Here is a 16,710-nt window from a genome sequence, read left to right on the forward strand (position 1 = left end):
GTATTCTCTCTTTCTTTCCGCTCATTAAGTAAATTTTTAGCTAGTTTCGCCGCGCGTTCCGCAGAATAACATGCATCTCTCGCACAACGAATGTTTCTCCGAAATCAACACACCCCCGAAGAAATAGGCGCATACAATGTGGCCAGTTCGCAATCACGTATGCATTGCCCGCCGAAAAGGGGTGGCGTGCACGAACGCTCCTGAATTTAATATCAGCCAACTGGAAACAAACCTTCACCGGAAAGAGTGAAAGGTTAAATAGAGAACACGACTGGAACAGAATGAAACAAATAAACTGTACTCTGACTGTCGTAGCTGTGACCTGACAAAGCTTTTTCGGGTGAATGTGTTTTACGTCACGTTATGGCACTCTTCACCGTGAGAAATCTGTCACAACAAATTTATCATTTACATATCAGATACATTTATATTAATATATTCCTGTGATTGGAAATTGAAAGGTTGTGGAAAAATATAGTAGCTTAAATTATCACAAAAAGATTTTTTTTGCAATCATAGAAAGTACACGAATTTGCGAATATCTTACATATGGTACACATTTTCTATACTTGGAGGAATATTTTAAACTTACCATTCTTTTAAAAATATTAATATATTGTACGAAATTCATCCGGTTTACATCTTCAAACGCACCTCGGCACTTTCATCGAGACATTACGGTCATAGTGTCCATAAAGTTATCGTGCAGCATATCCGAATGTGTCATTCCTGATTATCTTAATGAATCTGACGATTAGTCATAGTATCATCAAACAGACGATGTCTGATATGCAGTACGTCGGTTTATGGCTGATATCGACGTATATATGTGCAGCGGTCATTCCGTTGATTCCGCAGATACCGTGGCATTTAGACAATGCACGCTCGCAATTCCGTCGCTGTACTTCTGACAATGCGTTTATTCTCGATTGTAATTCTGTGCTTGGCCACGGAATGTTGTAAAATATTGTGTCAGCCGTATAATCGTCCGCTTATAATTATCGCGTTGGGTGTCGCAGGCATTTGTTGTTATCATTTTCATTCGGAACGCGATATATTTATCATATAAACAATAATTATTATTAAATGTTAAATCTACTTTAACATTCATCATTTTTATTTTTGACATATGTACGATGGATAATATAATTAGTTCCCGCGGGTATTTTTATTATCAAAAATATACATATATGGTAGAAATGTGAAATATGAAACAATATTTAAACACTTTCACGTGCACGGCATCCAATATTTCTATCATCAATGATTAAAACTGTCGTAATTGCCGTATGTTCCAATTAATTTCCCGCAATCGCCATGAGAGTTGCATCGTTGCATGCGATGTAACGCATCGTTTCACTGTCAACGAACCGAAACCGGAAGTTACGATCCGATACATTCTCGCAACGTAGAGTACACCTCGCATGACGTAATAAAAGCGTGATAAAATTTCTTCGATATCAAATGCAGGAGTAAAACTGTCATTTGAACCGACATTCGTATATTGCACTAAATGTGATACCTACCTATTTGACGCGTACACGATAATTCGTATCGCAAGGTACAATACTCGTGCTGCTTGCAAAAATGAATAGTGGCGAGTGATTTTATGCGATACGAGAAACGTAAAGATGACGTTCTCGAGAAGTTATAGTATGCATGTAGATGCGCGATATTATGCGCGTTCTTGAAGAAACATTGCGGCAAGCGATATCTGTTATGTGAGTGGATGCTTAAAAGCTATCATTATCTTCTCTTTCAAAATATTCTGTGTCGCTTTAATATTTTAAAAACAACTAAATTTCTCGCTACAAAAACATACGCGGTTTTAAATATCGCACAACAAATTTGAAACGATATAAATAAGGAAAAAATGCGACAATATAAATTAAATAACTAGTATATATATATATCTATCTATTTTAAAAGAAAATATAGCAAATAATAAGAAGAAAAGTTTAGTAGTGTAGTTTAAGAGAATCTAATAATAAATGATAAACTTTTTTTTCAATCACTACTTTATAATGCAATTACATTAAATTTTTAAAAGTCTCTAATTTATACATTTACATATATATGTATGTATAATTTATATATAATAGTTAAAAAATAATAACTTTAAAGGTAAAATACATATTATAAAATCGACATTACATAACAATTATATCCTCCTATATTTTCCGAGAAGAAGTATAGAGGAAGTCTAAAAATCGGCAACTTTTCGAGAGATCGTTACGAGCTACGTGCTGACTTGCTCTTTCGCCAAGTAAGGAATCGCATGAGTATATCGAAATGCCATTATGATCGTAAAATCGCGGAGCATGGCGGGTCACGATGCCGTATCGAGTTATTTATGAAGCAATGCGACAGTCGCTGATTTACGAATGTCGGGAATGTGTCATGTCGGGAATGCATATGCATCCCGATCGTGTCTTACGATTTCTGATCCGTCATTGTTACTCTATACTGAACTATGATATCGGAAACGAGAATCGATGAAATAAATTAATTTAACGCGTGCTAACGCAAAAAATTTTGAGCATGCTTGTAAGATTCAATGCTGACTTTTATTCTCAGTTTTAATATCTAAAATATATAAATTAAATTAGACGTGATAATTTATATTGATAATAAAATAAGATCTTCAGTGCAATTCTATTTTGTTAAAAGCAAACATTGTATTTGTAAGAAGTTTGACATATATCTCTCAGTAACGAAGGATTTTATATGATTTTTGTTGTTTTTGACGTTAATTTAACATACATGCAGGAATTGATGATGATTATTAAAATTAGCTTACATAGAGACAATCTTGATTAAACATGAAATTTAAAGCGATACATGTATCGAAAGGGGGATAAATCCGCACTGCTCGTAAATCTGAGAAGATTCTGGTTTCGCGTTAATTCTTCGCCTATCAGAGTACAGTATTGAAAAGTTTCGAGGGATCGATCGGTCCATCGCGCACTGGCGCATCCAACCAATCCATCTTTCTGAAACCGTCATTAGCGGCGTTCCCTTTCGCGCGTTACCCGCGCGAACAATACAATACGCGCAGGAGCCCTCACGAGAAAATAACAGGGCTAGGGGAGACGAGCAGCATCTTTTATTGGACCAGATATCTCTGTCTCCATGGCGGCTCCTCGTTTTATTCCTACGCTCAGTTACCCTCCCGAGGACGCAACGCGATAAGAATGAGTCTAATCTGGTCTTCGATGGTAGCAAGAGAGATCCTGGCCGATAAAATATAGGTCGGTCTTTTGTGAATAATCCTTTGCTAGGGTTACCATTTTCATATAAATGTGTACCTACCCAAAGATCATTTTTTTTTTCAAAAATGAAAGAATGAATAAATAAAACAGGTCGGCTAAATGATCTCCATTTTATGAAATTTATGTGTCCACGTTTGAAAATTATGTATTATTCGCTTGATTACGTTATTCTGCGAAGCAAATTATTGGTTACAATTATTTCTTATTTCGAATTTGTTTGTATTATAAAACTTAATGTGACCTTTCAAAGAAATAGAAAAAATTATGAAAATTATAAAATTATTTAAAATTACATTTATGGAACTCTCAGATTTTTTTTTTAGGTCAAAAGAATCCGGAGATTTTTTGTTAAAATTAGATACTTTAGGTCAAAATTGGAAAAATGGCAATTTTGCTTTCAAGACACGTCGCACGGATTTTATTTGAATCTCTAGATCCGTTAGTGAGAAGAAATTCATTTTATATGTATACATATATCGTAGTTATTTTATAATCCGCATATAACATTTGATTCTAAGTTAATTGTCGTATTCTTAAAAATATGACTAATAATGTGCTGCTAAACATCCTTCGTTATAAAATATGTATGAAGAAAGTGAAGAAGTACTTTTTTGTACACACACACATATTTCCTTTTGATATATAATATACATTATTTAGGAAAAAATTTCTTTCTTGTGATAAAATATTTATTTTTGGCATTTACAATCTTTTTTATATTGAGTTTTTGAACTTTTTTGAAGTGTACTGGTATAGCTAATGTTAAAAGTTGTATGCTTTTTCTAAAACATTTAATATTCAGTTTTTATGAATAAATTTTAAATTTCATAATTGTAGCATTAAAAATCTTTTTAGAGAGAACAAAATTTTAAGAATTTAGAATCTGAGTAATATATTGCGAGATCTTTCGAGTGAATTTTGTGGCATTATTATTGATAATCCTACGCAATGTTTCTTGTACAAATTGCATAACTTTTGCGCATTAGAATACACTGGCTCGAATAATGAGGGTTTTACGAGAACAAATCGCGTCTCTTCAGAAAGCTTGGGCGTTGAAATACGAATAGTCTCTCGTGAGTAATCCTGTAGTTTTCCAAGATCGAGTTTGCTCGAATGCGAGTCATCTGTAGCTTTGAAAGCCATACATGGCTTCCTCGGGAATTTTTCGAGCAGCTGCTTGAGCAGCTGACGTTTCATACATGACGTGATAACTATTCGATATATGATATCAATAAAAAATATACATTTTATATACATATATGTCGATCAATACTTTATCATAGATTAATAGAAATAATAGATATTTGCAATGTTTCCCATTCTTTTATTATACTAACGCCTTATAGCTTGTTATAATAAAACATAGAATCATTGATCATTTAGAAATTATTTGAATTTTTTAATCGTTATTAGTAAAGTAGAAAGTAACGTATAATTATATAATCATATAATTATTATAAATTATACCAAACAAAGTAGTATTGGCGTAAAAAACACAAAATTTTTAATTCTCAACGCTAATAAATGTAATCTACAAAAGCTATCTGTCAATATACATATACAGAGTGATTCGCGAACTTTTACTACCGCTTCAGAAGAACACTTCTGAAGTCATTTTGAGAAAAAGTTCATATTAAAAAGGTCATTTTAAAAAGTTTATATTAACACATAAAAGTGATATAAAAATTACATTGCTTGTTTTGATTAATTTTTACTCTTTATATAAATAAATAACAATAATATACTCTCTCTATCATTTGTTCGAACATTTAATAAATTAATTTTATTTCATATTCCTAAAAGTGCTTATTTTTATCTTAGAATTCAGAGAGTGCCATACTAAGCTTTATATATTTTCAACGTAAGAGAGACCCATGTTAATATGAACTTTTTAACTCAGGTGTTCTCTTGAAGCGGCGGTAATATCTCGTGAATCACCCTGTATATAACGTAGTAGTATAAACCTGCTAATTATGCAAAATGGCAAGAAAAGAGTTATCGCAATTGCGATCATCAACTTTCGCACGGAAAAAACATTTTCCAGTTTGCGTGGATCACGTCGAGTCGTTTCGAGGGTGTTTATCGCAAAGGAGATCGAGGTGCTGCTCCATTCTATACGAGCAATATCCTTTCGCGCGACACCGAAGAAACGACGACGTTCACTCGACCGACATCGAGATCACTCGATAACCTCCCGTTTTCCGAGCATCGTCCCCACAGGAATTCTTTGAGACATCTCGTTTCTCACGCGTCTCTCATAGAATCCCGTGCCATTCAGTTTCGTATATCTACTGAAACTTTCACATAATTTAACTAACAATAAGAGATCACGCTCGGAAAAGTGTAAAAAAAAAAATAGAATCTATACTCCTTAAATTATCTTATATACATAAATATTAAAAGGAAAATTTTTTTCAAAAAAAAAATAGAATCTATACTCCTTAAATTATCTTATATACATAAATATTAAAAGGAAAATTTTTTTCAAAAAAATATCTGAAACAGAGAATATTTTTTTTTTTTTTTACAAAGTTGTGTTTTATTTTTATTTGCATGATTAGATACATTTTTAATAATTAATAGTAAGAGTGTTAAAAATTAGTAAAAATACTGAATTGCAAATATGAAAAATTTGATTAAAGATTATTTAAATAAAATATCAATAAAATTAAATATATAATGTAATTTTATTACATCTACTGATGCTATTTCGATATAACTAATTTTTTTAGATTATAATAAAGAAGTCTATTACATTGATAGATATAAAATTAAACAATTTGCGATATTTTGGACATTTTTATCTTCAAATTTATGTGATATTTATTTTTACTGCACACAATTAATCAAAATTTAAAAAAATATTTCTTTGAAAAAATAAAGTAAAAATTCCACAAAGTACAATACAAAATATTATCTTTTCTAAAAAAAAAAAAACGCGGTCTACTTCTTTTTAGCTCGCGTTTTTCTAGCTATCTAATAAGCAATGAAAAATTATAAATAAATAATATGAAAAAAGTATCATTGAAATCACTAGCGGATTCTGACCTCGATAATGGGGGGGAGGCTTTTGCAAAATTATTTTATTTAATATTTTTAATTTCATGATTAGCTTTTATTCCAGAATCAACGACGTCGATAGCTCTTTAATGTTTTTCTTTATTTATTTATATATATATATATATTATTTTAATATATATATATAATTATTTTAATATATATATATATATATTATATAGATATAAAGAATTTCTCGCCCAATTATTTTCATGCAACGAAATTATCTCATCATTTCGTCCTATGTCTGACTTAATCTATACTTAATTTCTTGAATGCGTAATGAGTATAATTTACAGTGTATCTTATACATACATATTGTATATATTATATAGATATAAAGAATTTCACTTAATTATTTTCGTGCAACGAAATTATCTCATCATTTCGTCGTATGTCTGACTTAATCTAAACTTAACTCCTTGAATGCGTAATGAGTATAATTTACAATGTATCTTATACATACATATTGTATATATTATATAGATATAAAGAATTTCGCCTAATTATTTTCGTGCAACGAAATTATCTCATTATTCGTCGTATGTCTGACTTAATCTAAACTTAACTCCTTGAATACGTAATGAGTATAATTTACAGTGTATCTTATACTTATATATATATATATATATTTTATATATATATATAAAAGTATAAGATATATACACTGTAAATTATACTCATTACGCATTCAAGGAATTAAGTTTAGATTAAGTCAGACATACGACGAAATGATGAGATAATTTCGTTGCATGAAAATAATTAGGCGAAATTCTTTATATCTATATAATATACATATATTTATATATATAAAAGTATAAGATACACTGGAAATTATACTCATTACGCATTCAAGGAGTTAAGTTTAGATTAAGTCAGACATTGGACGAAATAATGAGATAATTTCGTTGCATGAAAATAATTAGGCGAGAAATTCTTTATATTTATATATATAATATATATATATATAAAAGTATAAGACACTGTAAATTATACTCATTACGCATTCAAGGAGTTACGTATAGATTAAGTCAGACATAGGACGAAATGATGAGATAATTTCGTTGTACGAAAATAATTAAACGAAATTCTTTGTATCTATATAATATATATTATATAGATGTAATATATATTATATATATATTATGTAGATATAAAGAATTTCACCTAATTATTTTCGTGCAATGAAATTATCTAATTATTTCGTCCTATGTCTGACTTAATCTATACTTAACTCCTTAAATGCGCAATGAGTATAATTTACAGTGTATCTTATACTTATATATATACACTAGCGGATCCTGACGTCGATAGCTCTTTAATGTTTGTTTTTCTTTATTTATATTTTTTAAACAAATTCAGCAAAATTGTTTCTTTTAATTTGCAAAGGGGGGTATTACCCCCCCCCCCCCAGGATCCGCCAGTGATTAAAATTATATATTTAACTAAAATAACAATATATTTAACAATAAATTTAAACAATATATTATTTAATTAAAATAAAAGATTTTGATTTTTATTGAAATGAAATCTTTCTGGAGCAAATAAATAGACAAGTATTGTTGATTGTTATTGCATCGGTATATAATCTATTACTTACACTTACATGATAATGTACATGCATGTGTAATTAAAAGATTAACAACTTTCTTCAAATTAATGCGAGATACCGAGAGATACATTTCGAGCGGAAATTTGTAAATGAAACATAAACATGGAATAATGCAACAACGAGGAGTAATTGAAAGGCTTCGCTGTTTGCTCTCTCGTCTCCCCGTAATTCGGGTTAACCAGTAACTATGTATATAAATTTAAGCAATACATGGCAAGAGTTGAACTTAGGACGATAATATGGAGAAATACAGCTTTGCTGTATTTTGTTTTGTCAGGAAAATCGAAATATTTGTAAAGTAGATTAATTAATTAGTTAGCTGTGGCGAGAATTTATTTCCAGCTAGAAATTAATATGTACATATACATATACTTTTTTTTTAAATAAAGAATGCATTGAAAAGTTTTGTATTAGACAGAATACATTATACATAGTCAACAAAATATAAAACATGATTATGCTAAAAGCGTGCTAATATATTTCTGACACGACACACTTTATACGCAATTTATCATTTTATAATATATTAATAAAAAATATTCAAAGAAGAAAATAATCAATTAGATAATAATTCTATCATGCCTGGTTAAAAACGTGTGTGATCATGATTTTATAGATATGTTTCTCCGCTGTAACTAATGTAGATAAATGTACCGTGGATAAAGCGGCAATGTTTTTTAATCATTTCTTTAGGATGTCCAATATTGCATGGAGTTACTTAGGTAATAATTCTAACAACAGCGCATTTATCTCCATGTTTTATCTCGCACAGCTTAAACCAAGCTTTCCAGTAATGCGACTCGTTCTAATTAATGTGTCCCACTTGAGATCTGGTGCCATTTTCAGCTTCACAACTCCTTGCTCTTTTTCATAAGATGAATGAAACTAGGAGGATCCTGTACATCGCAATTTTTCTTATTCCATTTTCCTTACGGTTAAATGACTTATTTTTTCGTCCTTGAGTTACGTCGCTATTCATTGTCAATTCGCCTGGATCTTCTTTTTTTCAGCATTTGCATCGCTCTTTTAATCTTTTTTTCGATCCCTATATTTCTTCGTCCTTTTTCTGCCTTTCTCACCTCGATTCATCATTTCTTCGATAATTTATCGGATATACGTCGTGTCTCCTTTAGCATTTTCTATTTTAGCATCTTTTATTTTATCTTGCTTGTTTTTCCTATTTGTTATCCAAGTTTTTCATGGGTCAGACGAATATTTTCATTAACATTGCGCATGAATGAACTTTGCTGCTGCTCTTCTCTTGAGAAAAGATATGCCTCTTAACAGCCTCGTTTGTTATTGTTTTTTCCAGGACCGTGAATTCGTGGAGATGGAGGTGCCGTACAACGGTGCCCCGAAAAGGCCGGGCTCGCCGTCGCCCCTGACCTCCCCCGCGCACAGCACTGCCTCCAGGGGCGGCCTGCTGCAGTCCTGCTGCGGGCGCTGCTACCCTCAACGTTACCAGGTACGCGGTCGACGTATACTCGCCTCGATTACCTCCATAAGCGATACCGCGCCCTCGTCCTCCTCCCATTCTCATCAATCGCAACCCGGTCGGTCGCATTATCAACAGGCTACGGTCGATCCGGTGACCGTGCCGAATGTCGTGTTCAATGTGCCGGGCGACGCTGATCGGCAGCGTCGTCAGGGCGCGAGCTCGTCCAGTCCGTACAACGAGACCAGGGTGTGAGTCGGGGTAAGGACTATCGGCGCGACTATCCTAGCCACCCGGCGGCGGAATCGATCGCCGGAAATCGATCGCCGGGTGCGAAACGCATTGTACAGCGAGACTCGGTTGCCTCTATCGTATCGTAATTGTAGACTGTCGATTAGGATTCTTCTTCTTCGAGGATGTTTGTTATTTCAGTCGAGTTTTCAGATGCCGATGCATTCATCATCATTGATCTCGGCGACTTTCTGCGGATATTTCGCAGATTTACAAGTGAGGCACTGTAGGGGTATATTCCGAGTCTCGAGTTGTTGAAACTAATGGCTTCAGCGCGACGAAAGTATTATTTATAAGCTCTCTTCGGCTCGCGGGCCGAACAAATCGACATTTTCGTGCGTGAAATAAGTAAATCGAGATGAGAACGCAACTCGTAGAAGACTGCAATTGCGGCCAGATTGCGGAATCTTAATTAAACTAGCGTCTTCGAGGAGCGTTCAGCTTGGATGGGAGCGCTTTTAATCACCACTGCTAATGGAAATCAGCTGTTCCCAGCTCAATGAACGACTTTAGGTCGCAGCTCAGCTAATTCTTGATCCTTCAGGGTTGCCCTAGTCACTCTCATTGTCAGCCAAAGTTTACAATTAACTAGGGCCTCTGGCGACAAAGACTAACTGCAATGCGTATATTGCAAATGGAGAAGAAAATAGATAACTATACTGCACATATTCTGTCTCCTTTTTATAGAGCGTTGCAAATACTTTATCTTTGTTTCTCTTCTCGTTGATATCTTGTGCAATTTTTCTTCTAACTAAAATTTAATCATCATTACTGTGCCATTTTTCCTTCGGCGTGATTAACTTTCTTGAAGAAATTGTGAATTTCAAGAGATTAATGAAATTGATGGAGATAATTTTATTCACTCAGATCGAATCTTTCGATTCTCAAGTAATTTTGTGAGAAGATTCAAGAACGATTGATTATGCGGATTGAATTAAATCTGTGGATTCGACGTACTCGTAGAATTGACTGTACTAAATAATGAGATTATAATCTGTGTTTCCATTCAGAGATTCAGCGAATTATGTCGCTTTTGTTGTTTTATTCTTTTTCGAAGTTGGGCTCTTTTATGCTCGTCAATATATTAATATTAGTATTTTATGTTTAATTAGAGATTTGGATCTTATGTTATTGTCTTCTATTGAAATAATGATTATAAAAATGCACACACAAGTCTATTTAGATGAATATATAATTTATGTTAAATAAATGTACAAAATAAGAATTTTCTAAAATATGTCACCTAAACAGTATTGATTCTAATGTATAAAATATCTTGTTATTTTCATCTTTTTAAACATATAAAATTACAATGAGAGTAAACTCTTAAAAAAAGAAACTTTCATTTTTCTTTTTGATAGAGGACGAAATCTAAATTCGAAGTGTATAAAAATAGCATTTATAATAGGAAGAGTTGAAGGCTAGATTGGAAACACAAGCAGAGAAGAAATTTAATACGTAATCAATCTTATTTATCCTTAATAGTTCAGCATGGATTAAAGTGGGAAGTGAATCTTACAATTGGCAATATATCCCGACTGTCGAAGAGAATCTAGAGCTTCGATCTATGTTGTCTATATCTCCTTCCATTCGTTTCAAATTCTGAATTGGTATTCTCAGAAATCAGGCGATAATCTCGATTCTAATCTCCATAAGGGCGCAGCGATTAATCGGATCGTCGACGATTCGCTCGCTTGGTTTCCAGAGATTTATCGTCGAAAATGTCCAGATTGGCAGACCAATGAGGTGTCCAGTATGCGAGCGTTCCGATCCGCTACATTACTGTTGATTAATCTCTAAGATTACTCAGGTACGCATTGGCCGAAAAATCTTCTCGCACATTAATTATGGCGAGTTGGGATTTTCTTGTAGATAACTCCTACTAAAGGTCTAAAAGCATTATCTTATAGTCACTATTATCTTCTTGCCAAATTCTAAATCGGTGTCATAGGTATCAAGGTAGAGTAATGACAAACGCACTGAGAATTCTCTTGTCTCTTCTCGTAATTATTTACTTAACTATTTTTTGATATTATTTATATCAATCTAGTTTATTGTAAAAAATATTATTTATATAGAGAAATGAGATAAATTAAATTAAATTAAATAATACAATAACTTTGTACAAATATCATATAATTCTTTTTTAATAATATTGAATTTGTGTATTTTTTGTGATTGTTTCGATGCCCTTCTCTCTTTCGATATAATTTTAAAACTTACAATTTATTTAATTTACATTTCTAGAAAATATCTATCTTGTTGTTTGTTTTGTGCTGTAATATGTTTTATTCATTTATAAAAATTTATCATCAAGAAAATGATTGCAATCAAATCTTATACAAGTTTATTACATTGAAGTTCACATTTATGTCTTATTGCCGCGCAATTCTTAATTTTCTCAAGTATATTTTCATTTTCAAAATCGACGTGTTTTGCAATACTTATGTAAATCTTGATCGTCTCGAGTATCTTGCGAAATAAATAAAATAATCACTCGTGCGCGATTATGTCTATCTATCTTCCCTCCTTATTTTCTTGATTGTTTTTGATGTAGCATCATCTGTTTTCGTTTCATCATTTTGAATAATAGTTTCGGATGCCACGCAAAATAAATAAAATTGTCTCTCCGGATTGCTTTTGTGATTTAAGAAAATCTCAGTAGTTGCGTGATTTTCTAAAATGCTTCTTTTGAATGCGAAAAATCGTAATAATTACTAAGATTTGATATTTTGTTATATTAATTATTTTGACTGTAATATATTAGTTATTATAACTTTTTATTACGATAAAGTTTATTAAAGATTATAACAGATGTAAAGTTCGGTAATTACATTTTCTTAATAACATGTAATAAGTATTGTAATAAGTATATCAAAATGCTCATGTTTATGTCGTTTAATTTGCAGCGTTGATTATTTATTTTATTTATATATATTATATATATTATATATATTATATCTCATTTCTTAATATATCGATTTCTATTCACATTCTTTTATGAAGGGAAACAATCACGATATTCATCAAAATTTAATTTTTGCGTTATATTAAATATTAATTAATTAAATATTAATTATCAATTATGCTAATTTTCTAACTATATATATATATATATAAATATTTGTGCTGTTATGATTATAATTATATAACTATTTGTTATTATAATTATAATTATATATTTGCTACTATAATTATATATGAATATTGATAAAACACATATTTATGAGAATAAATTAATAACCGCCAGAAATGATTAAACGTATATCATTGCTTTATGGATTAAACTCGAGCATATTATTATATGGCGTAGAAAAAAAGAATTAATTCTTTCTATTCCCGGATATAATATGTATTCACATCATTAAATCATAGAACATAATTGCACTGAATATTTTATTGAAGCATTGAAATTTTGATGATATAAATAGTTTCAAAGAATTATTTTTTAATTTTCGAAAAATTGATTGAAAATTCTTTTATATATTTTTTTTTGTCAAACAGCGATATTGGGACAAATTTCAGAAACAAAATGCATTGTTAGATGCATTTATGGTAATGGTCGACAGCTCGACATGAATTTATACGCAAATTGACCTTCACGTGGCCGAGGCCAGTATTAACAAAGGAAAATGAGAAGTGATGAACGGCCCGACTGACCGACAGATCGAGGACGAAATCTCATCGAAATCCTATTAACAAATATTGCCGTCTCGGTTTTCATGACCGTCATTTTTTAGCTGTCCCACGATAATAAGCTGTTTGATGTATTTTTAACTTCTTCTTTCGATTCTAATAAATTTTTTCGTTATTTAATTTCCAACCAATTTGCAAGTGTGGATTTCAAATCCTCATTACACTGAAATATTAGCAGCAATCATGTTGAATGAGAACATTTTCTTAATTGTAATATAATATGTAATTTTAAGAGTTCTATTTATAATTTCATTATTCTCAATTTTTTGAAAATTTTACTTACGCTTTCTAATACAGTTTTTTATTCTGACATTTGAAAAATTGTATTGAGTTGCACGAAACATTATAGAAAATGAAATATCTGTTATTTACTAATTCAATAATTCTATTGGGAATATTTTCTGTGCATTGCATTTTATGCTATGTTCTTTCTTTATCTTCTTTTTCCTCAAATATTTATTATTTATTTTCATATTGATCATATCGTATGTATGATGGAAGAGTGTTATTCTTGATCTGAAACTTTGTCTTTCGTTGAAAGAAATATCGCTTGAATTTCAAGGAAGTTTAGTGGAACAAGTCTATCTCCTTCTCTTGCCATATCGTAGAGTCATACAAAGGATCCTAAGTCCAATAAGATATCTTTGCCTTTCAATGATCTAAGATTTAGGAGCAAATCGCTCTCTATCATATCTGAGATCGCGACACGCAACCTTTTCCTTGCAATCTGAACAAAAGAATTCGATATTGTCGATAATATATTTGATATTGGTTTTTTTCAATCATTCTTAAATCATTTTAATTTATAATAAAATACAATAAAATAATTACACAATTATCATCGTACTAATTTTTTAATTATATTTAACGTATTCGTTTAATTGCGATAACAGTATCATGAGTCATTGATTTGTATAATTATCAACCGAACATATAATTTTTAATCTCGCACATATATCAATAAGAAAAAAATGTGCAAGTTACAAGGGTTGCGCGTCGTTGTATTTAGATCCATAGAGGATCCAGATCCGGTAGGATCGATCCGTCTTCCAGAAAAAATTATCGACCTCATCTCTCGCGGAGCAAGTTTCTCCGCAGCCCCGTGTGTCCCATGTCTTCCATTTTTAGATTAACTCGACATATATATCGCCGCATCGAGTCCTGCCCCGAGCTCGCGACCACCCCGCTCTCGTCTATCGATATAATCGCTCATATTAATAACCCGTAACTCGATCTATATAATCCCCGTTCCATTACAATCTACTGAATCCGCCTAACGCGACCACATCGCGCCAAAAATTTAACCACAAACCCGATCCGGTATACCCGATTCACGAACGAACAGCTAATCGATACGCTGAGATAAAAATCCAGCTCGTGTTTCATTATTCATAGAAATTATAGCCGCTATTTTTGCGAATATGCTGGCGTAACGTATTTTGATCGAAACGCGATGATGCAAAGTCGCTATACTTTATAATCTTGACTTATTTTAATTATTCGTAACTAAAAACGTAAAAAGAAAAAATTACGCGCACAAAGTAATCTTAAAATTTTCAATTTTGTAATTGAATCAGAATTTATCGAAATTTTGACATTTTTTAAAAAGACTTGCATACACATACGCGTTACAATTATATACTTAAATTTAAAATGTTAGGAATATATGTATATCGCTCGTATATACAATATGCTCATATTTGCATTACATTAAGTGATAATGACAAGTTCATAATCGTTGAGATCGAAATTAAGATCAAGATTATTGCATATTATTAGTTTTCTCGTTAATAATGTTATATTTTTATCTTAAAATATGCATTAACAAACAGTATCGCATTTCTATCTAAGATTTACGTGACGCTAGTAATCGCGATTAGAGAGCTGGAAATCGCGAATTAACGATATCATGAATGTCAACAATGATTATTTACGATAATTAGTTTTTTCTTTGAAAGTGACGGAAAAAATTGCGCGAGGAATATTGAGACTTTTTCTTATAAAGATGGTGACATTCGTCAGAAAGTTGATGAAAGAAAACGAGATTTCGAAATTAAAGTCCCCTAGAAGTGACGAAAGGATGATCATAGGAGCGAGGTTCTTTCTGCTCTAAACTAGTTTTAAGACGAATGAACCCTTCCCCCATAAATAGCTTCGACAGTAACGACGAAGCATTCGAATTATTACGATTAATTATCGATCGATAACGATAATGCAACGGTAAGAATGTAGGAGCTCGCATGTGTGATGCGAGAAATGTACATATATATAATATTCATTAATGCACAAGTCATTTCATTGGATCATCGAAGATTGGTTTGCGTTGCAGATCAAACAGAAAAAAGTTTTTATTTCAATGTTTTATTTTCTGCGCGATTTTAATTTCGCTCATAATTTGAAATCTGTCTTTGCAACAAGGAAATGATAACTTATATAGTTGCAATTGTGTAATGCTATCAAAAAATTAATGAAAAAATAACTAGAAGTAATTAATATATAAATTATGGAGATAAATCAAATTTCTTTCATCAACTTTGATAGTATCTTTATTATCATTTTTAATAGTTTTTTTGTTAAATAAAAGTATTATATTATAAGACAAAAAGAGAGACATAATTACAAGAGATTGAAGTTTTAGGCACACTTTCAATTTTATATTTCAACCATATCAATTATTATTACCTTGTTGTAAGGAATTCAATTGTGATATTGTCGATCGATTGGACATCACGTAGGCATCTTTCGATTTTGAGTAAAGCTCAAAACGTTTCACGATTTGAAGGGGATGGATGCCAGTTTGATACAAATAGTTTTCCCACTGTGATCGATTCACGTGGAAATACGTGGCGCGTATTTTTTATTTATTTTTTTTTACTCTCGCGGAGATTCGTGTCGATGTCATTCATTCGTCATGCAATCAATTCTAGGAAACGATTAAAGGTTGATCTCAAACCAACGTGCGATTTTCAGGAAAAATAAAAGTGAGACGCGCGCTGTGACGTATATTATATATGAGATATATTTCCTGAACAGTATATATAAAGTTTTAATTTGATTTGCTTTTTAATTTGAGTAAAGTTATTATCTTATGCTTTTTAAGTATTTATCTTTTTCAAGATGTCTTTAGTTTCTAAATTTTATATTAAAAATGCTTATATTTGAAAATGTTGATTAGTCGATTATTATATCAATGTTATTTATATGATATCAAGTTTGCGATCAGCCCTTAACGACATTTTAGCTACAAAATACTTGCCACATTCCAGAGCGATCTGTTATTCTCGATAATGCGATTATTTTTCCCACGTATCGCGGCCTAAGCGCGACATGATGAAATCAAATCAACA

General features: G+C 31.5%; 1 protein-coding gene across 6 annotated transcripts in view; it reads left to right on the forward strand.

The window, feature by feature from the left end:
* Shal (potassium voltage-gated channel protein Shal) overlaps window positions 1-16,710 on the forward strand; it is a 106,772-nt gene that overhangs the window by 62,674 nt on the left and 27,388 nt on the right. For all 6 annotated transcript variants that reach the window (XM_083054029.1, XM_083054019.1, XM_083054036.1 and 3 more), the window contains exon 4: window positions 9,254-9,406. In XM_083054029.1, the coding sequence (XP_082910155.1) occupies window positions 9,254-9,406 (153 nt within the window). The remainder of the gene's footprint in view (window positions 1-9,253; window positions 9,407-16,710) is intronic.

This window comes from Prenolepis imparis, unplaced genomic scaffold (assembly GCF_030444845.1).
Source record: "Prenolepis imparis isolate NDT839.2.m4 unplaced genomic scaffold, iyPreImpa1.0 SCAF_1, whole genome shotgun sequence".
NCBI lineage: Eukaryota > Metazoa > Arthropoda > Insecta > Hymenoptera > Formicidae > Prenolepis > Prenolepis imparis.